This window comes from Mustela putorius, unplaced genomic scaffold (genome assembly GCF_011764305.1).
Source record: "Mustela putorius furo isolate JIRA1106 unplaced genomic scaffold, ASM1176430v1.1 tig00003983_pilon_pilon_pilon, whole genome shotgun sequence".
In the NCBI taxonomy this organism is placed as follows: domain Eukaryota; kingdom Metazoa; phylum Chordata; class Mammalia; order Carnivora; family Mustelidae; genus Mustela; species Mustela putorius.
Window position 1 is genome coordinate 18,070,156 of NW_025422123.1, and position 23,456 is coordinate 18,093,611.

General features: G+C 39.8%; 1 protein-coding gene and 1 pseudogene across 3 annotated transcripts in view; both read right to left on the reverse strand.

Moving 5' to 3' along the window:
* Positions 1-23,456, reverse strand: part of PKHD1 (PKHD1 ciliary IPT domain containing fibrocystin/polyductin) — a 471,024-nt gene that overhangs the window by 268,996 nt on the left and 178,572 nt on the right. For all 3 annotated transcript variants that reach the window (XR_006604139.1, XM_045071248.1, XM_045071247.1), the window contains exons 39-44: positions 10,526-10,736; positions 9,981-10,138; positions 7,462-7,653; positions 4,234-4,359; positions 2,014-2,070; positions 1,640-1,761 (exon numbers count right to left, since the gene is read on the reverse strand). Coding sequence is in view for 2 of the 3 variants with exons in the window: in XM_045071248.1 (XP_044927183.1) it covers positions 1,640-1,761; positions 2,014-2,070; positions 4,234-4,359; positions 7,462-7,653; positions 9,981-10,138; positions 10,526-10,736 (866 nt within the window). In the remaining variant the exon portion in view is untranslated. The remainder of the gene's footprint in view (positions 1-1,639; positions 1,762-2,013; positions 2,071-4,233; positions 4,360-7,461; positions 7,654-9,980; positions 10,139-10,525; positions 10,737-23,456) is intronic.
* On the reverse strand, positions 20,631-22,838 carry LOC123389527 (annotated as a pseudogene).

Genomic DNA, 23,456 nt, shown 5'->3' on the forward strand with positions numbered 1-23,456 from the left:
TAATGGGAAACAAACAGCTTGCTTTTGATTCAGTTTTTTCATTGCTAATTTGGTACTATTCACAGGTCAGTCTGCAAAAGCTCAGGTAAACAATCAGCTTTTTAGATGGCCCTGTGGTTTTCTGCGCCTCTAGTAAACTCGATATGCCAATAGACAAGAGGCCAGGACCCGTGGCCACACTCCACTGTGCTACCCAGTGAAGCAAAGTCAGATGGACATTACCCCTGGCATTCAATGCAGGACTTAGATCTATTCCAGCCTCAGGCAGGAAGATGAACTGGACAAAGCTGAGGACCTACTTTCCTCTGGGCATTTCAGTGTAGTCAAGTCATGCCTTCTGAGACATGCAAGAAACACAGTTCTTTAGGCCTCAAGGCTGCGGGCATAAGTGCCCAACAAGCCCCAACGTCACCTACACGTTAAATGCTGCTCTTGTTGCCCTGGCTGTGGAGTTTGGTTTCTTTCAGTCTAAAGCAGTTCTGCTTCCTTTCCTAACTGGCATATTAGCTGCCCCTATTAGGCACCTAAAATGGTGTGTAAGTGCTGTGCTTGGAATAAGCATAATTAAGAGTCTGGAGGAAGGTTGAGGAGACAACCATGACTTTTATTAGGGGTGACTCAGCTGAAGGTAATTAAAAACAGATGATCAGAGAGAGACATTCATTCTCTCGGTTCCTCAGAAATCTGGCATAATTGCCATGAAACAAGAGATGTCAGACTAGTGTCCCGGAAGACTGAGGCCCTTAACCCTTTGGTAGATGATCCATAGGATAGACTCATTAAAAGAGGAAACTAACTGGCCTTTCACTACTCTGATGTAACTCTTCAATCACGATCTACAGTTAAACGGTACTGTAAAAATTTAATTTCTTAAAGTATTTAGAGGTAAATTTACCAAGGAAAGGTAACATTAAGTTGTACTAAATAATTGGACAAAAAAGGCCATCAGAGTGTGCTTTATTTGTTTTGGAATCTGACATGATCTCATATACCTCGTGACTTTGCTGAATCTTAGTTCTTTTTTTTTTTTTTAAGATTTTATTTATTTATTTTAGAGACAAAGAGAGCACACACAAACATGAACAGGGGAAGGGGGAGAGGGAGAAACAGACTCCCCACTGAGCAGAGAGCCCATTGCAGGGCTCAATCCCAGAACCCTGAGATCATGACCTGAGCTAAAGGCAGATGTTTAACCAACAAGCCACCCAGGGGCCCTGACCCCTAGTTCTGAATACTCTTAAAGGGCAATAATATGACCACATTTACAGAGGAAAACAATGAAGACTTAATTAATTATTATTGAAATTGGGACAAAAATCAGAAACCACAGCAGATAGCTCAGGAAGATATTATAGTTTGTGTTAATCTAAAGGACCAGAAAATAATCAATATCTCCTTTGTTTTGCCACAGGTAGATAGATATTGCTTCAAAGAGTGTTCACAGAAATTCTGAGAGAATAATTACATTTATACCAAAGCACTTGTTTAACATAAAATCATAAAGTTGTTTTTCAATACCAGTGTGCCACCTAGTAAACATTTTTATGCGATCTTATTCTTCCACTCCTCCAAATAACTTCTGGAATGAATTTTATGGCCTCTCAAGCTCTGACCTTCCTAGTGGAGCTACAGGTCTTACCTCTATAATGTTGGTTGGATTACGGATATAGATACCAGATGGTGTCAACGTTTCAGGACTGGACAGTCCCTCGGTGCCAGAAACACTGATGATCACATTGTTTCTTATGAGATTTCCCTGTTCTAATTTAAGAAAAGATAAATCAAACCCAGGGGAGCCACAAACATAATTAATATTTACATAATTCAACAGTCTTGCTTCTACTAGCATACATCACAGCTTACATCATGCTTATATAAATAAATATATTTAAGAAAAATTTAGTAGTTTCCACAAATTTAAGATAGTTAACATTTTGCCATCGGATGTGTCCATAAAATACACGACAACTTAAGTGGAGTATAGCTTGATTTAAAACCAAGTTATATACTTACCAGTTGTTTTTTCAGGAGTCGCTTCCCAAGACATGTATTTTATGTCCATGTCTGTACCTGGGAACAAAAGGTCATGTTACCTCATTCAGTTCATACCCAGGAAAATGAGAGATACGGCCTCACTATTTCTTCTTCTGGGTATGGTTTATTTTAAATTTCTTTGTGTATTTTTAATTCATAGACCAGACAAAGAGATACAGATTATATGTGCTTTTTCATTCTAGAGTGTCATAGTGAGTCAGAAGTTCATTTTAAGCAGAATAAAGAACAAAGAAACAGATGTATTCTTTTACTTCTTAGGAAGAATTTAAGTGTCCCCACAGTCAAATGCTGTATATGTCTGTGTCTACTCCAACCCCTTCCCTAGCTGTTCAAATTGGCCACCAACTATCTGCAGTGGCCTGGAATAGAAGAGAAGAAAATAAATAAAGAATAATAAATAAGAAAATAAATAAGGATAAAATGGGCCATGCCACAGAGACCAATTAGCCATATACGTAGCATCAGTAAAGAACAGCCCCACAGACCCTTCTCCTTATTAGGTATTTAGGTATATGAGTTTCCCATGTCATTTCATGAACTGGGTTTACAAACCTATTTTGCATGAAATTAAGTACTTTATCTATAATGCACTAACAAACAAATATTCTAATTTCATCACCTGCAGTATAATCGATGTCAAGAGCCTCCAATTCATAATAAGCACTAAAGGCTAAATTCCTCCTGCAGGTTTTCCTCTTTGCCTAGTTAATGCCTATCCCATATAATTGTTTTCTGCTAAATTAATATTGTTATGGTACCTTCCTGAATTTCTGCTCTGGGTTTCAACAAACTTTTCCCTTACACCAACAAAAGTAGGAATAAGCAAAGTCAATCTTCCACCTGTGAGTTTAACTGCTCTGTAGCAGTTAAATTTACAATCCCCGTCCAATGGAAAGATTTCCTGATTGCCACAACTGTCCTTAGTTCTTTGTCTTTCAGACCTGGAGTTTGTTTTAACCCAAGTTTATATGATCTGTGTTTTCTCACTAAACTGTCTCCCTCTCAGGATTAGGACCTTTTAACTTTTTTCCCAACCGATCATTCTTAAATGAAACACATACATGTTCCCACTGATGGTATCACAGAATTAATTTAAATATGCAACACCATTTAACAAATATAGTCTGACTTTCAGTGAAAACCTGTGATTTGCTTTTGTATTGCAATATATTCAAAGATCTTTTGTTCACTAATTCATTTACTTCTTTCAACAAATATACGTACAAAGGACCAGTTAATGTGCTAAATGCTAAGGAAACAATGTTCACATGAAATCTGGTGGTACAAACAGTCATTAATCAGATGATCAGAGACATGATATGTAATTTTAAATCAATAAATAATGACTGGTGCTCAAAGAGCTTAAATAGAGGGACCTCACTTGGGAGTATGGAGGAGACAACTTTTCAGGAGGACAGCAAGCAGTATTAGTAGAGGGAAAGAGTTTGTGCAAAGGCCTTTAGGGGGCAAAAAAAGGTGGCTTTTTGAAAGAATTAAAACAGCTCAGCATAACTAGAGTACAGAGGAATAGAAAAAGAGCAAGACAAGTTCACAAATGTTAACAGAGAAAAAAAAATCACTGAGGAAGACTTCTAAGCCAGGTTAAGGATTTAGGATTGTAGTCTAAGAGCAATAAGAAATTCTTTGAGTTTTAAGGATGAGAGTGACAGGATGTAATTTGCATTTTTTAGGGATAATTCTGGGTTCTACAAGAGGAATGAACTTTCAGAGAAAAAAGCGGATACAAGTGAACAAGCAGAAGATTCTGAAACATGAACTTCTCTAGCAAGCCATAGGAGAAGCTAAGAACAGAATTCAGGATTTTTAACTTCTTGTCCAACATCAAGGCTTAACATTCTATAAGTCTATGCAGAGATTTATATATGTGACCTTAAATTATTGTGAAAATTGCTGACAGTAAATTTGAAAAACTCCCATGTCATGTTTATTAACCTCAATTGAAATGTCACCTTTAAAAGATCAGTTTCTTTGTGATACAGTTGAGGAAGCTAATTAGTGATAGGTAACTTTAAATTCAGAATTTTAAGCTATGGCCTATTTATAATGATCAGAGTCTAAGGTTTTTGTAGATTGGGAATTCAAATTGTGGGAAAATTCTTCTTGAAAAACGATTTGTCCTACTCAAGAATGCCAAAATTAAACAAGTTCATCACTTACCCACCAGCAGTGCATGTCCTAAAATATTGTAGAATACATTACTGTCCACCTTCAGGCCCAAGGTCCTTGACATGCTAAGGCCTCTACTGAAGGAGCTCCACACTGTGCAACCCTGTATATAGGAATCTGAAGAGGAAAGAGTACGGCAAACATTTGAAGTGAACCTTGAGGGTTCCTCAGATTCTGTTGATCATTTCCAAAGCAAGTTGTTCTATAACTGAGAACATTCCCCCCCACACGCACCCACAAACAGTAATGAAACTAAGGAAATGAGGAGTTGGAAAGAGAAATCGAATCAAGAACCTGGGCGACTCAGGCCAATGTACCTCAGAGATACCAAGGCTAAGCAAGGTGGAATCCAAGAGTCGGGTGCTAGATAGGAAACCATCTGAGGAAGAGACAGTATGGCCAAACCACCAAAGAACGAACGGCTGTCAGGATTTCCAGTTGGCCACCCTCTTTGCTATCCTTATCCCAATATGGCAGGCAGTGGCTAAAGAGAAGTGATGCACAGCATGAGGAGTACTACTGAAGGACCAAATCTGATCTTTGAAAATCACATCTTCCATGTGGAGATACAGTCACTATTTCTTCAGGCTGTGACATAATTTATTTAATTTGTCAGGCAATTATATTCTTGGCCCGAGATAGCCAGAGATTCTTATTCAAAATGTAAGCAAAACCAGAGGTTGACCTGAGGATCATAACTCTCACATTTGAATATGGTAGATTTATGAAAGTGAAAGGTGAATACTCTACTATGTTAAAAGAATTGACATTTAGGAAAATCATTACCCTGTTTCCATGGGCATATTTTATGCCCTCCCCATCAAGTTATGTCAACTGGATCAGTCAATAAATAAATATTTACTGAGTATCAACTATATATTTCAGGAATTGGGCAAATAAAACTAAGCAAATTCTGCTTAGTTGGGTATCTTCATTCTGGCATAAGAAACTTACATTAAAATCATAATGGAGGGGCACCTGGGTGGCTCAGTCAGTTAAAGCCTCTGCCTTCGGCTTGGGTCATGATCCCAGGGTCGTGGCCCTCCAGCCCCACATCAGGCTCTCTGCTCAGCAGGCTCCCTGAGCAGAGAGCCTGCTTCCCCCTTTCTCTCTGTCTGCCTCTCTGCCTACTTGTGATCTCTCTCTCTGTGTCAAATAAATAATAAAATCTTTAAAAAAAAAAGTTTAAAAAAATTCATAATGGATAATTAAGTGATAAATCCTGACAAAGGAGTTTTATATTATTTCCAGATAGTGAGAAATATTATATATGTATCAAATGCTTGGAGTACTGAAAAAACTTTGGTTTATGGAAGAATTTGACTTTAAATTGGACTTATCCAAAAAATTCTCAACCATAGTGTCACTACTGACATTGAGCCTCTGCATTGTCCTTGACCTCAGCTCCTCTAGTACCAAGTATCCTCACCTTACTCACCTGTAAGTCAACCCATCCACACTCACCTCTGTAGGAAACACTGCCTGCTGCAGAGTTTTCCTGACTCCAGAACTCTACATATCATTCATTCAGTATAGTCCTGAGCATCTGAACGATAAATAATTACTAAACGATAAATAATTACTAATGTATTTTTGGAATTATTATGGGTGGAATTCAGGAATTTTCCTGTAAAAGCAGAAAAGATTCCAACACCTTCTAACTCTAGTATCTAGGGGCAATTGACCAGACAGGGTACAAAGACCTTCAGGGCATGAAACAATGAGAGATTCTTTGGCAAGGAAGCCAGAAGTTTCGTACCCCTCCTGGGAAAGACAACTGGTATTAATTCAGTGATTTTCAAACTTTTAAAGCTCTGAAAATTTTCAACTAATATGAAATTTAATAAATAAATAAAAGTGCAGCTATTTTGAAATAGGTTGGTGGAGACAGACTGACTTTTGAGCAAGGGAAGATTTTTATTACATTTAATTGATAAGACTCATATGTGACTGTTATCCCAACTGCTACAGGAGCTGGTCCCACAGCAAACTTCCTGCAGCACAGTAAGCACCAGGAGACTGAAGAACAAGAGAACAGGGCTCAAAGATACTGATCATCCCAGTGTGCAGGGAAGGAGCCATGTTAGGAACCATCTCCCTAACTAACTGTATGTCAAAAATAAATAAGGTGGTGGGCGGAAAATTAGAATAAATAGTTGTCTTTGGTGTGCAGATGATTTGAGATGACGAAAAAAAAAAAAAAAATGCTGCAGGTGCCAGGATTCTGCCTTCAAGGATCTCAAGGATAACTTTGTCATTGGCTGCTGAAATCCTAGCATCTCTCTAGACCTGCCTGAACCACCAAGTATGTCCTGATACTCCGTCAAACATCACCCCCAGAGCACAGCTCCTTTCTAAGAAGGCAAAGCTTGAACGTGTGGATGTTGGAGGAGCTGGGGGTGGGGAGGGTGATTCAAAAAGGGAGATGCTGTCCTCATTACTGAGCATCTCTTGTTCTCTGCTCATCCGCATCCAGAATTGGGGTTTTACCCTGGTATGCTCTTGTGTCTCTCCAACTTTGGTTTCAGAACCTTTATCTACATCTGGTCATATTCTTCTTCTCTGGTTCTGATCTTGTTTTTCACCTAGTTTTTCTCACCTGCATTTGGTATTTCCTGCTCCCTTCATGTGCCTTTAGCTCAGCCCAAGATCTGCAGTCTGCCTGCTCAATGTGCCCAGGAAAAGCACCTGGTTCTCAGCCCATTCTCCCCCACTTTCCCAGGCAGAAGACTCCCCTGAGTTAGAACCACTTCGTATGGAGAGGCTTTTTGCTGTGCCTGGGCTCTCAGAGCACTGATTATTTATACTATTCAATATCTATTTGCCTGTGATCACAAAGCTAGTAAATGACAAAAGCAGGATTCAAAACACAGATTGTGTGGTTCACCCTGTGTCTATTGTACCTATACTGATGTTTCCCACAGTATACTCCTTAGAACTACTTGTTCCAGAATCACAAGACCTACTTTTAAAAATTCAGATTGCTAGGTCTACCTTAGACCAGAATTTATCAGGGCAGAGTCTATAATCCTAAATTTTAGTGAGCCCCCCGAATAAATTTTTGTTAGGCATACTAAAATTGGAGAACCACAGATCTAGGTTATAAATTATCCACCTTCAAACCTCCTATGTCCCCATCTGTCACCTCTCATGGCCCCTGCATGTAGCCTTGAACAAGAAGAGAGAAAAATGGGAAGTCATAGGCCTGGACCTGCTTACCTCTCATAGCTCCCACCAGAGTCAGTGAGCTCAGATGCTTACGGAAGGCTTGCCCCAATGCCCGAAACTGCACTCCCTTCAACTGGACCCGGCTGGGTTCCTCTGCAAAAGACTGAACAATGACTCTGGCCCCCAGATCCCTGGATCCCAATATCTTCTCACTCTTCGAATAGAAACAGTCCTGCAGATTCCCTGCAACACAGAGAGAAGTTGGGGGTACCTGAAGCACGTGCAACGTGCTTCTAGACAAATCATCTGGTATGAAAGGTACTGTCGGCACAAGGGACAAACCATTATTGTTTGTTTCATTTAATAATCTTATTTCCCTTTTACTTTGATTCTCCTCTTTGGATTATTAATTAAAACATCCGATAACTAGGACATGATGTTGCCTTCACTCTATTATTTCCAGAAGCCCCCAAATCAATCACCTTAATTACTGTCACAAAGAGGCTGACTAGAAGCCACAAAACCAACCGAAATAGATGCTTATTTCAATCCAAAAGATCCCCTGGAGGGAGTGTGCAATAAAATGACCTTCTCGTGGTTGATAATTGTAGGGAAGAAATGTGAGCGCTGAATGTAATCACAGCTCTTTTTAGTCTTAAGCTGTTCAATGGGGTTTCCCCGGGTTTTTTTTGTTTTTTTGTTGTTGTTGTTGTTGTTGTTGTTGTTGTTGTTTGTTTTGGTTTGGTTTTTTTGCTGCTTTGTAGTTTGGGGACTGAGCAACAATGCCGCTGCAGATATGGCAAAGGACTCCAGACAAGAAGCTGAATTCCCCTATCCCCACCCTCAACACCTCCTTCCAGTTCCTAGTGAGGACAACAAACAGCACCATCCTAGTACATTCAGCAACCAGTGCACCAAAGTACTGTGACCTCAGGATCCAGGGCACTTTCTGAGGACACATGGCAGCTGGTGGTGCGAACTCACCTCAGAATGGATAAGAAATCATCTTCTGAATTCTTAATTATTTTCCATGTTAATAAACCAGACTGCCGCAAATACAAAATGATGTATCATTCCACAGTGAATAATTCACAGTAAATTTGCTAACACCCAGGAATAAATATATAAGAGGTAAATGAAGAGGTGTTTCGTATTTGTACGCTTTATCACAATTTTGATTCTTTCTGCCAGTAATCCATAATATTTTGAGTGGCCAGGCTTCATATTATTTATTTGGCTACCTCATTTCCACTCTTCTGCCCCACACAAAGAAAGGGAGAGTGATACGTTCTTTCTTTTTTTAAGGAATGTCTATGGATTTATCTTGAGAAATTTGTAATAACTTTTAAGAGTTGTGATGAAATCAGAGATTGTTCCATTCGGTGCCAACAGATTTATAATGGCCCAGTCCTAGAGGCAGAGTCTCTCTAGCAGCACAATCAAATGCAGTATTTTAGACAATATGATCTGAGAATGCCTAGATGAGGACTACAAAGAAAATCTAAATAGAAAAAGCAGCTCCCATGTCAGCAAAATTGTTAAATCTGACAATCTTTGGATTTTAACACATAGTATCCAAACCTCCCTTTCAGAATGATAGATTTGTGAACCAGGTGACGGGGTGGTGGAAGGTAGAATCCAGGTCCCTCTCACCCAACCACATCCCAACATGGCAACCACATGTATCTCTATGTAGACATGACTCAAATCTCTAACTCCAAACATTCCCAAGCACCTCTACTCAGGTCCTGGCCTGGCGTCTCTCTCGGCATGTATAAAATTAATGTTGTGATCTGTAGCCTCCCACTCCAAAAGCTGTTCTTCTTCCCATCTCACTAAATAGACTCATCATCCATCCAGAGCTAATGCCTGGGAGTCATCCTTGACACCCACACCATCCTAAACCAAAGTTGACAAATGATATCTTCACAACATGTGAAAGCCTCATAATCTACAGCCTGGGAAACCAAAACATAACCTACTAAACTAACCATCCCTGAAATAGATGTTTAATAGGCACATCAGTGTGATTCAGTGCCTGTTATTCTTCTAGAAGATAAATTGACTTTTTCAACCACTTGCTTAAAGTAGGTGGTAGTTCACTCAGAAAACAAACTCTAAAAGTAGGGGTGAGGCAGGGGGATTGCGGGGGACACAAGAGCCTCATCAGTCTAATCAGTAAGGAATGTGCTGCCTGGGTCTGTGATTCTGGCATTAAGCTGTTTTCCTGAGACTTGTAGAAGGGACCTGGAATCACAGTTAAAACTTCCTTATAAATTTCCTTGGATATTTAATCTGATTCTCCAGATTTTATTATTTAACGAGATTTTTTTTCCCCCAGAGAAATAATTTCACAAGTGAAAACCTGTTTACCTCGTTTACAAGGTCATATAGAAGGCAGGAGACAAAACGACAATTTATCAAGAGCGTCCTGAAAACTAAAGAATATTATGGACATGGAAAGGCTAAGGGTTTATTCCATTTTGAAAGAAGTTGCCATTACTACATATTGTTTGGCAGGAAGAACATTCTTTTTCACTCATTGACTTTCCAGCAAAATACTTCTCTACCTTCTGAAGCACTGGCCTCCTGGCATGAAGCAAGGTGCTTCTTCCTCTCAGCAGTGAGATTCCCTTGTATGGTGACCCTCCTACTGAGCAGCACTACCGTGACCTTTAAAATATGGCGTTCTCCAGCCACCCAATTCTCTGTGAAGTTGTGAGAATATCTGAAGGAAAAAAAAAAAAAATGGAAAAGACACATTTGAAGATATTACTCCAAACCTTATTAAAATAGTAAGCCCCAGATTAGCCTAATTCTCCCTTGGGAGTCTATTTCTTTACAAACTGAGGTACAGAAGAGTTGAACTATGGGCACAAGCATGTGAGAATTAGGTGCTTTGCACCATAAGACGGAAGTTCTAGAGTCTTACAGGAAAAATGTATTCAATGTCTAAATCTTTCAAATGTTTCATGCATTGTAATTTTCTTATCAACACATCTAACATTGTTTAATGTCAAAAGACGTCATGGAAAGACAAACAAGTGTCCAGACACCAACACAGTTAAGACGGCCTCTGCTTCCGTCAAATCGGAGCTAAGTTGACATTCAGTACCTCAAGGGTGACCTCAGGTGGAGGTCTGTTTTGTGCACTGCTTCCACAATGACAATCTCTTCTGTGGGTTTGGCACCTTCGAAACCTATTCCACTGATGATGACAACTTCATCTCCAGGGCACCAGTCCACGGCATCCTCCAGAGCCAACACTGTGTCCTGGGCAGAGGCAGCTGCTCGAAGATGGGTGATAGTTACTTCTGGGAGCAAACCTAAAGCCGAATGAGGAAAATTTGCCTTTAGATATATTAATAATTAATATGAATTTGATGTTATTCAGCCAAAGAATCCTATGAAGTAAGAATCTGGGAAAGCAAGCTTCAGGCTTGATGAGCACCAATGCATTTATTGTATTTATTTATTTATTTTTTGATATTAGTTTTCTCATCTGTTACATGTTGCAATAAAAAATAATGCAGGATTGAACATGGCATGAGGTGAAAAATACAGGAATTGGAGTCAGACTCAACTGACAATTAAATCAGTTTTGCTATGTTCTAACCAAGGGTAATGTACTCAAGGATGACTCCGTTTTTCTCAGATACAAAGCAGAAGTAGCGAGGCCTTTCCCCACAGAGTGGTAAGAGGATTAAATGAGAGAACAATGAAACGTCTAGCTCGGACCTTGCACATAATAGATCTAAAACACATTTTAGTGTTTTCCTTCCCGGCATCATACTGTTTTGAGAATGAAATATTACCACTTCTTTCTTATTCTGAATAAAAACAAACGACTATTAGACTCTCCGATATAAGTTTGTAACAAATCTCTAACCTGAAGACTTCAGCTCAGTTTATACAAATGGGTTAGTAGTGTAGAGACTCAAAATTACCTTGGATTGGTTGTCCTAAGTCTTAATGGTCCCTTCAAATTCCAAAGTGGGTGCCACGTCCAAGTTGGCTTTGCTAAGCCAAGTTGAAGGTGGGGGAACTTGAGACTCTATAGTCTTGGTTTCTGTCAGACTCCTGCTCATCCACCTGATCCTCCCCATGCCAGAAGGCCACTCCTTAACTATCCAAGATTCAAGAAGGTAGTCTGTCTCAAAGAGTTTATTCTGGCCTTTCCCAACCAGAGTCAAGGCAAAGACTTTTTTCAAGCCATTATCTGAAGCAACACTTCAGAAAACACATGACTTACTCCCAACTCCTTCTTCTTTCCTCAGTACATTTCCTTCCTCCTTTGCAATAGATCATAATTTACCTTTAGCCCACAGCAACTTACTGTCCTCCCTTGTTGCACTAAAGTAAAGTAATAATACTTGAATCTCCAACTACAGAGGTAGCCGACAATAAATCATTTTCAAATTATTTTAAACTTCCCTCTTTATTTATGTGTCTGTGTGTGCACGAGCACTTGTACCAATAATGTTGTTCTAGGCTTGGAAAGGTCCCTAGGTTAATGATGTAATTTCTGAAGTTTACTTGGGCAATAATTTTATCTTGAAATAATTTACAGAGTTCAGAATTTCTAATTATAGGGCAGGTGGAAATTAAGACATAAATCATCCCAAAAGAAAATAATTTTAATTTTATTCCTTGTTTGTATGTTTTAACCTTTGGGAACAATAAAATAAAATAAGTCTCTTTATATGTATATGCATATATGTGTGAATTTCTATGATCTTTTCTTGAATGTCTATATGGAAAATTTTCTACCAAGCATAAAAAATGTTTATTAAAGACAAAAATGCTTTTAAACTCTGTGCTCAGTTGTGCACAATACTAAACCAATATGCAAAAAATACCTACTCTGCACCTACCACCTTGCAAGCTACAGGTAGCAGAACAAAGGTTAGGGACACCAAAGGTATTTCTCAACTAATCATTCTTATAATAGTCAAGTCAGAATGAATGAAAAAAATCACAGAGAATCTTTGAAGTGAATTTTTACCTATTAACATATGTCCTTTCAATTGTTGACAGAGCTTTTAGAAAGCAGGAATATTATCTCATAACTCATTCACTCTCATGGCAAAATAACACATGTCAATGTGTATGACCAAAGCATCAACCTTGGGCATTTCATCAGTGCCTGCATCGTATTTCCACCTACATGGTAGATGTTGACATTTGGATGAGCTATTGTTACCTCAAACTCACAAATGTCAAAATAATTACAATAATCACTTGAGCTAGACCCTTTGCAAACACCTTTTTCTCTTCTTTCTGCCTTATTCTAGTTTAATTATATCCCTTCTTTGTTTTTAATCTCTAGTGTCTGCCTGCAATACTCAGTAACAAAGCCCCAAATTCCCTTCCTGACTTTTAAGACTCTCCAGATTCTTTGACTCTGTAATAAACTCTCTATTCCAGGAAATCCAGTCTGTTTACCTCTTCTGGTTTGACAGGTTCATTCCTTCCTCTATCCCTTTACCCATCTACCCCTTTCATCTAGGTGCCTGGCCTGCCTTCCCTCATCTATTCTTCCAAAATGCAGCTCAAGCCCTGCTTCTTCCACTGGATTTCAGGGAGAATTTCAGCCCATGCTGACGTCCACCTCCTCCTACAGACCTTCTAGTGATGTGTGGTTTATACTGAAACAAAAGATCTGTTTATATCTGGGATTTGGGCATGCCCAGGTTTGTGGATATACTGTGGGCCATTTTGGGGAGGAGAAGCTTACATAAAGGAGTAGATAGAAAAACAGAGGATGACAGGGTCTGGCTCAGATATAGGCCCTCTTTCCCAAGTTCATGGACCCATGACTGAACAGGACCTGAAGGAACTCTCCAGATGGCTTTTGCCCCTGATGTTCCTCTGCCTGGAATTCTAGCTGCCTCATTCTTCAGAATGATGTTCAGCTTGGTTCCTCAGAGAAGCCTCCAAGACCTCCTGACTGGGTCCAATCTTGTGTTATAATCTGTCCCGTCACCCTGTTCCTCTCCTTTCTAGCATTCAACACACTGCAATTTGACCTCTTACTGTAATTCTGTTTGTCTTCCCTACTGCACAGGACAGTAGGAACAATGACCAAGAAAGCCAAAAGAGGAGGTAAAGTGCACAAAGGAAGCCTCATGGTGATGGCAACAGACAGATGAGTTGATGAACTCACATGACATTTGTCATGCGACACCTATAACAAGCAGGCAGGAATGCTGAAAAATGCTGGAGGTTCTGGGAGAGCTGGGGGAGGGGGGTGGCAATAAATTTTTCTTGTCACTGCTGAAATACACACAGGCTGAGAAGACTCGCCAAGGGGGTTGGGGCACAGGGGAGACAAGATATGTAACCTGTAGACAGTACCATATATTTCAGTATTAAATTATTCCATAATTATCACAGTGCCTATGTCTTATCTCCCACCTCAATATTTACTACCTGAATTCAGGGACACTGCTTATATGTTTCCTTTATATATGTCACAATCCTGGGATTACAATTAGCATTCAACTCATAAGGATTTAAATTAATTATTTTGAATATTGCCTTCTGGACATTCACTTGCAAACTCCCATTAGACATATGCCAAGGAACGCCTGGGTGGCTCAGTCGGTTAAGCACCTGCCTTGGGCTCAGGTTATGATCCCAGGGTCCTGGGATTGAGCTCCATGTCTAGCTCCCTGCTCAGTGGGAAGCCTGCTTCTCCCTATGCCTGCTCCTCCTACCTAAGCTCTCTCTCTCTTTCTGACAAAAAATAAATAAAATCTTAAAAACAAAAGATATATGCCTAAATGACTATATAATATTCAATGTGCTTGAAAGTAGAACAATGCAAACATTTATTAAAAACTTAGAATAAACCCAACGTAGGCTAAGCAATTTCACTTGAAATAAGAACTGTTTGTTTCTTCTTGTTTTTCTTTTGACAGATTGAACAGATTAGGAAACCAAAATGCTTCAGGGACAATATTTGACAGTCATGAGACATCAGCACTGAGTTCTGAAACTGGGGCTTCTGAGTCCAGAACCAAAGAACTGGACACATAATCGAATTGCCGGACTCTGGAAATAATTCTAAATTAACTGTACCCGGAAAGCTTTGGTACTCAAAAAATTATTCTCCTCACTTCATAAATGTTACTTAATGGCTTCACAAGGCAACACATCCAGCTTCAGTAATGAAGAAAGCATTGCCCACACTATAAACGTGAGTCATTTTACTTGAAGAACTCAGAAAACCCAAGTTGGGCAGTTCCCTTCCTTTCTCTACCACAAATCAAAAAACATAAAAATACAGTTTGAAAAGATCAATAATTTATGAATATGCTCAAATGAAAAAGGTTAAGCTCTTAATGTGTAATTTAATACAATGTTTAACCACTTTGGGCTTTCAACATTGACCTGTTAACCAACAAACTATTCATTTACTCCCACTAATGACTTTGACTCATAATTGTATTTCCTACAAATTATTGTCCAAGCATTTCAGTGCCATTCATCCATAATTACACCATCTCAGAGAAACATCTTAGCAAATGGGCAGGGGGAGAAAGAAAATAATCTTTGTGGGTTAACACACTTAAAATCACTAATTGTCCCCTGTTTATTTTGTAGGACTTCAATCTTTATTCCAAGTGAATAACTGCCAAGATCTTTCCAAATCACTGGGGGCAGGGAGTTCGTGAAGGATGAGGAGAGGAAGAAGAGGGAAAGAGAGTGAGGGGAGGGGAGAAAGGAAGGAAAGAATATTTCATTAAACTAATGTTCACGTCAGAATACAAAGATAAAGCAACTCACAAAAGAACTAGAAATCTTTCTGAAATACGTGCAAATGATTTCCCCCTATTTCTGCATGCAGCTAGCTTCACATTATGCATAGCATATTGGTGAATGCTGTCACGAGTGCGCGCGTGTCTATGTGTGTGTGTGTGTAGATAAATATTTTTCATGCACTGGAAAGACAGACATGGAAGGAATAGAGTCCCTGTCTGACCAGGATCCATGACCAGTACAGGAAATGGACAAAAATCACAGATGTACCATGTGAAGGGTTAAGACAGAGGGACATCTGGTGTCTCCTAGTGCACACACATGGAGGACCTCACTCACGCAGAAGGAGGGGTTCTTTCTGGGATTGCTTCCCAGAAGAGGTGATGACTGAGCTGGATCTTTAGGGTTAAGTCCTAGTGGGCCAAATGACAGAACAGGCAGGGCACTCCAGGCAAATGCAATCATGTATAGAATGGTATGGGCCAACGTGACACATTTTAATTGCTGCTGTATGCAGCATGGGCAGAATGCACACACACGGGGGTGGGGGGGAGGTTGCTGGTGAGAGTGAGAGTGCACCCAGCAAGGTGAGCAAGACCCACTCAGAAAGGGACTCTGGGGTCCTCCCAAAGAACGAAGAGTTTATTCCAAAAGTAACCACCAAAGGAATACTTGAGATAGTAACAAAGAAATCACACTTTTCTCCCATTCTGTCAGTTGTCTTTTGATTTTGTGAACTGTTTCCTTTGCTGTGCAAAAGCTTTTGATCTTGATGAAATCCCAATAGTTCATTTTTTCCTTTGCTTCCCTTGCCTTTTGCGTTGTTCCTAGGAAGATGTTGCTGCGGCAGAGGTCGAAGAGGTTGCTGCCCGTGTTCTCCTCAAGGATTTTGATGATATGAGGAAGTGGTGATGCAACATGGTGGCTTAAGTGGGTAGGAGAAGAATAAATGAAACAAGATGGGATTGGGAGGGAGACAAACCATAAGTGACTCTTAATCTCACAAAACAAACTGAGGGTTGCTGGGGGGAGGGGGTTAGGGAGAAGGGGGGTGGGATTATGGACATTGGGGAGGGTATGTGCTTTGGTGAGTGCTGTGAAGTGTGTAAACCTGGTGATTCACAGACCTGTACCCCTGGGGATAAAAATATATGTTTATAAAAAATAAAAAATTAAAAAAAAAAAAAAGAAATCACACTTTTGTGAGACTAGTGATATTTTAAGACCATGAATACACAAATCAAATTGAGGGGAGAGAATCCTTAGTGAGAAAATGTAATCACTACATATTTGTGAGAATGAGAAAAAACCTGACTCAAGTCCTAAGATGAACAAGAGCCAACCAGGGGGCAAGAGGGAGCTCAATGTGTTCCAGAATCTAAATGGAGATAGGAGGTTCAGGAACAGATGAGATGGCATGGTGTGACTGGACAAGATGGCACAGGACCTTGCTGGCATGTTTTCAAGGACCTTAACTCGGAATAGTTCCATGATCAAATTTCTGTTTTTAAAGTTCTCCCTGGCTGTTGACTGAAAAGCAGGGGAGGCAAAGTAAAAAGTCTATGTAGCAGGCTGCCACAGTAAATGAGAAAGGATGAAGGTAGAATTTTGGTAAGTTTGACTAAGAGTCAGGCAATGCATCTGAAGAGAAGTGTAGAAATTTGAGCTCTCTTTTGGAGAACGAAGAGAACTGATGTCGGATCTAGAGGTAAAGGAGAAGATATTGATGATGCCTCACAGGCCCAAGAAGAAGCAAGTCAGTAGATAAACAGGGGCATCTAGGGAAGAAGATAAAGAGTCCATTGAATAAACATTTACTGAGCACCTACTATGCTATGTTCTGTGTGCTCTTCTAGCCACTGGGAATACAGTAGTGAGCAAAACAATCAAAAATCCCTGCCTTCATTGGTTTATATTCTAGTGGCCTTCACTTTTAGACATACTACCCTTTAGATCACCATTTTATGCAGGTTACATTTTAGATATTAAAGAGGATATTCAAGGGAAAATTCTGGAGCTCAGAAGAGATGTCTGAGGTTAGATAAATAAATATATAAACAGATTCCAATCCATGGAAATGAGTAGGATTACTTGGGAGAAAGTATATAGTTATAAATGAAGAATATCTAAGCCTGAGCCCATAGGAACATCATCATTCCAAAGCTGAATAGGTGAGGAGAAACCTAAAAGGAGCAGTAGAAGGAAAAAAAAACAAAAGATGAAGATAACACACTTGCCCATAACTAAACAAAACAATGCAGTGGAGAGTAACTCATTCCTCCCCCATTTCTTTACTCTTTAATTATTGGTAGGGTCTGGGCACCCCACCCAGTGTCCCTTACTCTTGAGTCCGATTCCCCCTGTTCATTTCATCCCTCTTCAGACAGAGGAGCAGGATAAGAGCTTTGAGGCGAAAGAGATGGAGAGAAAACCCAGTCCATCTACCATTTCTCATTCCTCCCTTCTTCCTGGCAGCAGCTGGCCCAAATTCTCCAGTCACATACTATCTTTGACAGCAGGAGGAGGTGATGCGTAACCAGAGAAACTGGGGAAAGGCTGACAATGACTTCTGATTCCACCTTGCATCTGAACTGGTTCTCTCTGCTTCCAGAGACTGCACTATGCCAAAAGTTGCTTCTGGGCCATAGAAGCCACTCTGAGGGCAGAGGGACTGAGCACACCCTTTGTTACTAGTACTCAATAAGAACAGAACTAAGATAGTAGAGCCCAAATGGAGAGAGATGTGTCCCTGGTATTCCATGGCAGAAACAGACCTACACTCCCACACAATTAGTCTTATACTCCGTGGCCAGCTGCACTACTCCCGCTAGCATCAGACAGCAAGGAGATTTAGACGAAATTGCCTGTAGAGGGCTCACCTGGGTCCTTAACTACAAGGTTATCACCACTTCTTTGAGAAAAATGCATCTTAAGTTCCAGAAAGCCATCTCACAAAGGGAACTCTTTGAACTCAAAGCATCTGTGAATTGGAGGCAATCCAATTTACCATACTTCAGAAGAGGAGACTGGGACATTAGCATTAATAGAAGATTATCTGGCAGACCGAAGAGATGGAATGGGGCATTTTTCATGTACCATTTCCCTCTGCCCTCGAGAAGCCACTCGCTGTGATATCTTTGCTGGCTGAAGACAAAACCTGGCCCAGGAATCCCGTATGCGTTTAGCTCTGTGTCTGCACTGTGAGCCTTCTGCATTAGTACTGGCTCATCTTTGGTGACAATGACAGAGCAGGGAACATGTGCCTGCAGGAAGAAGAAGGCTCAGCAGAGCAATCCTTTAAATGTGCGGATCAGCTGGCTGCATCCACAGCTGAGCAGTAAACATTTCTATACTGTGATGAAAGGGAATTGGGCATGGTCTATTCCCAATGCTGAGAAAAAGTCTACCATTTTGTTGGCACAGAGGTTTAGACCAAGGCTAACCAAGGTTACTCAGATGGTGCAGTGAGCCATGCTTTGATTGAAGGCCTTTTCTAAAGGCTAACCTTGGTTTCTACTCAATCTGAGCTTTACTATTGCTACTGTGATTAAGAACAAGTAGACTTGTTCTTGAGAAGACTATAAAGATAAAGACTATAAAGATAAAGCTCAACATACCCAGGAAATAGTGAATTATAAGATACGTGGAAACATCTGTAACACTGTTCCTAGATGCTTCAAAGATTTCAGGCCAATTTTAACAAATAGCATTCTTGGGCCCTGCAGAACTGTACTGGCCAGTCCTTTACTCACCAGGGCAAAATCTTGTTGTTCAGAGCAAAAGGCTTCTATAACATGTTTTTAATTCCCACTCCTTTTCATTGCCCAAAAATATTTACAAAACTTCAGGTATACTTCAGACCAGATAGATAGTATTTTTAATAATCATTGCTACAGTTTATGGTTTAGAGTGGAGACAGCAATGAGGGAAAACGAGGCTAATTTTTAACAGGTTAATTTCTTTTTAGAAAACCAATCGATAAATATTATATAAAATATATATATATAAAAATATAGAGAAGCTAAAGGAAGATAATAAAAGCATCCACAATCTTACTACAATAGATTAATAAGTGTCTTTTCTTTTCCATCCTTTCTATCCTATGTTTACAAGCTGACAAAATTTCATATATAAATAATACTCTACATACTATAGAATTATGCTGTAATTCTTGACATACCATTTTTGTAAATTCTTTTTACTTAATATAGTAAAATTGATAGAGTAATACATTTAACTAATATGACATATTAATATATTCTCTTTACTTTATATTACACTTGCTAATAGCTGTATTATATATTATTTAACATCATAGTGGTATCACAGTATCCCAATTAAAAGTGGTGCATTTTATACAGTAATCCTGTAATTCTTTATACTCTGTTTATTCCCAATATTTTTCTCTCGTGAACAATGCAGATGTGGACATTCTTGAGCATAGTTTTTATGATTGCTCATGGTCACCTCCTTAGAACAAATTCCTAAAAATGGCATCACTATATCAAGGCATATACCTAGTTTTATGCCGATTACTATAATTACCAAATTAACTCACAGGAAGACTCACAACTTCTATATATACTAGCAGCATTCATGAATACCAGTTGCACAGACTTTCTACTACTTCTATTTTTGGTCTTGGTCAATTTGACTGTTAAGGGAAAAAAAAATCATTTTTGTTTTAAAATGTCAGGTGAAGGCCATTATTTGACATCTTTTTTACATTTTTTAGTATCAAAAGAAATTCAACATTGCTAAGTAAATGGAATGCTACATGGGCTGGAGCTTGTGATTTTTCCTTCAAAGAGAATTCTTCCATACATATCATCAAAGCAATACTATTAATAGTATTGCTTTCAGCCTGGCCATGGAGGAAGAGTATCGTTAAATTGGACATTATATTCAATATTTGTTAAAATTGGATTTTACCTAGATCCTGGCACTTCATAATTTTCAAAACTGCTTCCCATTCTTTCCTCTCATTTAACTCACAACAACTCTGCAAAGTAGCAAAGACTGGAATTATTACTTTCATCTTACAGAGAATGAAACTATGCCCAGACACTCATTCCATCTTTTTCATCCATTTAACACACATACGGCTCACTTCTATATTGCATACACATAGCTGGTGTTCATCTCTGGCAGAAAGACAAACTGAAGACACTCCTTTCAGGTTTCCAGAACAATCCTCTCAAATTTAATTTTTCAGGTTCTTTTAGGATTCCAAGTGGGGCCTGGACCCCTTTGGCTCCCTTTGTAATATTCTTTTTTCCTCCTTTGTAATATTCTTGATAGGAACATAAAGAACTTGCTTCTTTCCCAGTTATTTAACTTCAGTATTTTTATGCCATTTTCTGACCTGTATAATAGTAAGTCTATAAGTATTTTTTAATACTTTGTTTCACACTTAGAAAACTTTCCTTTTTTTTTTTTTTTTTGAGAGAGGGTAAGTGAGAATCTTAAGCAGCCTCCACACCCAGTGTGAGCTAGACAGTAGGCTTGATCTCATAATCTGAAATCATGACCTGAGCCAAAATCAAGAGTACACTTAACCGACTGAGGTCACCAGGCTCAGCCTGATGTCAGCTGATGTTCCTGTTCATCTAAGAAGTCTCCATCTTCATGTACAGAAGTCATCCCTGTGCTTCCCAGTCAATGCCAACAGCGCCTTGTACTTGATCTGATACAAGGTCTTGGCCTCAGGCCAGCTGTGGTTGCTGTGTTCCTCACAGTGGTTCTTGACCTCAGCGATAATGCCATCCAGGTCCAGGGAGCGGCTATTGTCTATAGACAGCACGAGGGGCATGTCTGTGATCTGGTACCACAGGTCCCGGAGCCCCTCTCCATAGAGCTGCCTTAAAAAGATGATCTCATGGGTCAGCCCTTCCCATGAGGCACTCCAGCTCCATCATGTTCACGTCAACTTCGTTCCTATCCTTGATGAAGACAAATTTATTCCCCATATCTTCATACTCTTTGATCTCTTCCTCATTTTTATTCTTGAAGCCCCCACTGGCCCCCACATGTTGTCATGTTCCACCTTCAGCTTCAGCTCCTCCTTGCCTACCGTGTGTCCGGCTGTCCCGGGGGTTGTTGATGTAACTCTTGAACACGCTGTCCATGTTACTCCGAGCATTTTTCTGCTGCTGCAGGAGGCTCCACTTGGACTCCAGGATTTTTTCTCCTGCTCCAAGTGCTGCAGCTTGTTGCTGGAAGGAGGCAAACTTGTGGTTGAGAGTCTTGATCTGCTTCTTCTCCTGGATGTGCATAGCCTGGATATTCAGGTTCACTTCCAGCTTGAGGGGGCTCAGCAGGCTCTGGTTCAATGAGACAACGATTCCTCTCATACCCCCGGCCCTGTCATAGCCTCCAACCACCTCATGCTGCTTCTCAGGCCACCCAGAAGCTGCTGCCCACCTAGAAGAAGGTGGAAGAGCTGATGCGTGCACCTGGCACTCTCATGAAGGAGCAGCTACTGAAGGCTTCGGGGCTGGAGGCAAATATCTTGTAGGACTTCTAGGTGACCCGGATGGTCATGGTGGATGGAGCCTGGAGTGGAGGCTGGGGTGGAGGAGAGAGGCTGAACCTGACAGAGGTTTGAGAAGGAGCGAAGAAGCTGTTTCTAGGTTGAAATGTTTTTGAGTCATCTCCTGTTTATAGATCTAGAAACTGCAACACTGAGGAACTATCTATTTCAAGTTCCACCAGATCAGGGATAGAGATAGTATTTGAACCCAAGCAGTCTACTTTCAGAGCCCAAACTCCTGACATTCATCAAAAGGAAGATGAATGATTGAATGTTCTAGAAACAAGTCAGGATAAGCTCAGTGAAGATTCTCCTGTGCCAGCAGGAGAGAGTAAACTATAGAAATCTTGAAAGGAAGCTAACAGACTATGTCCTCTTGGGAAGCTGTGTGTCAAGACCAGAGGCTTGTTATCTTCCTGAATTATGTGTCCAAGATATGATACAGAGTCAGTTATAGAAAATGGGATCCTGTGATAGTTAACTGTGTATGTCAACTTGACTGTACTAAGGCCAAAGACAACTGGACAAACATTATTCTGGGGTGTCTCTGTGAAGATGTTTCTGGATGAGATTAACATCTGAATCCATGGACAAAGTGAAGCTGACTGCCCTCCCTGACGAGGGTGGACCTCATCCAATCCATCAAAGACCCAAATAGTACGAATAGTACAAAAAGCCTAAGTGAGAGGGAACTCCTGACCAACTGCTGAGCTGAGACTTTTCCAGCTTTCAGATTTGGATTAAAACACTAGCGCTTCTTGGATTTCAAAACCTGCTGGCTTTTGGATTGCAACTGACAGCATTTGTTCTCTTAGTTCCCATGCCTTTGGACTCAAACTAGAACTATATATATCAGCTCTCCTGGGTCTCGAGCTTGCTGACTCCAGATCTTGGGACTCCTTAGTTTCTACAATCATATGAGCCAATTCCTTATAATAGAGCTTATTATAATCTACAATATTAGAGTTCTCATGATAAATAAAATGAATATGATCTATTTATCTACCTATCTATCTCAACTGTTGATAAGATGAAGTAGTGAAAATAGTACCAAAGGCCTTAAATTTCCTATCAAAATCCTTATGGTTCCAAAGATTTTCTCTGAATTTTTTTTTTATAATGTTACTCAGGAATGAATAAGTCACTGCATTAGTCAGCGTTCTCCAAATAAATAGAACAAATATGATATATGTATCCATGAAAAAATTTTGGAACTATAGGGACTGACATAGGAAATTTAAGGCCTCAGGTATTATTTTCAGTACTTCATTTTATTAACGGTTGGTATTTTAGAAGGAAGTAGCTCATGGTTTAAAAAAAAAAAAAAAACAATTGTTCTAAATTGAAAAATACCTTCCCAATTTATCTTTGTGGGGTCTGAACATTCTACTATAGTACCAGTATTTATAACATGTCAACGCCTAGCTTTTGATAAGAAATAATAATTTCCTTAGTAGCTAAGAAATACCTACAGCTCTCTTCCCTGCCTCCCCACTCAGACCCTCAAAGAGGTTGCTATCAAACAATCATTTCTAGGTTATAGATGGCAGAGTCCTAGGGAACAGAAAATTCACCAGGCTAAACAAAGGAAAGTCTCTGTTTTTACCCTTTTCTCCCTCACAGGGATAGGGAAAAGAGTTCAGGAGGCAACTCCTTCAAATCTGCCTCTAATCTAGAAAAGCCTAAAATAGATAGGCCACACAGGTTCTCCCCTGAGCATTAAGGCAAGTCTGTTCTCTTCTCTTCTTGA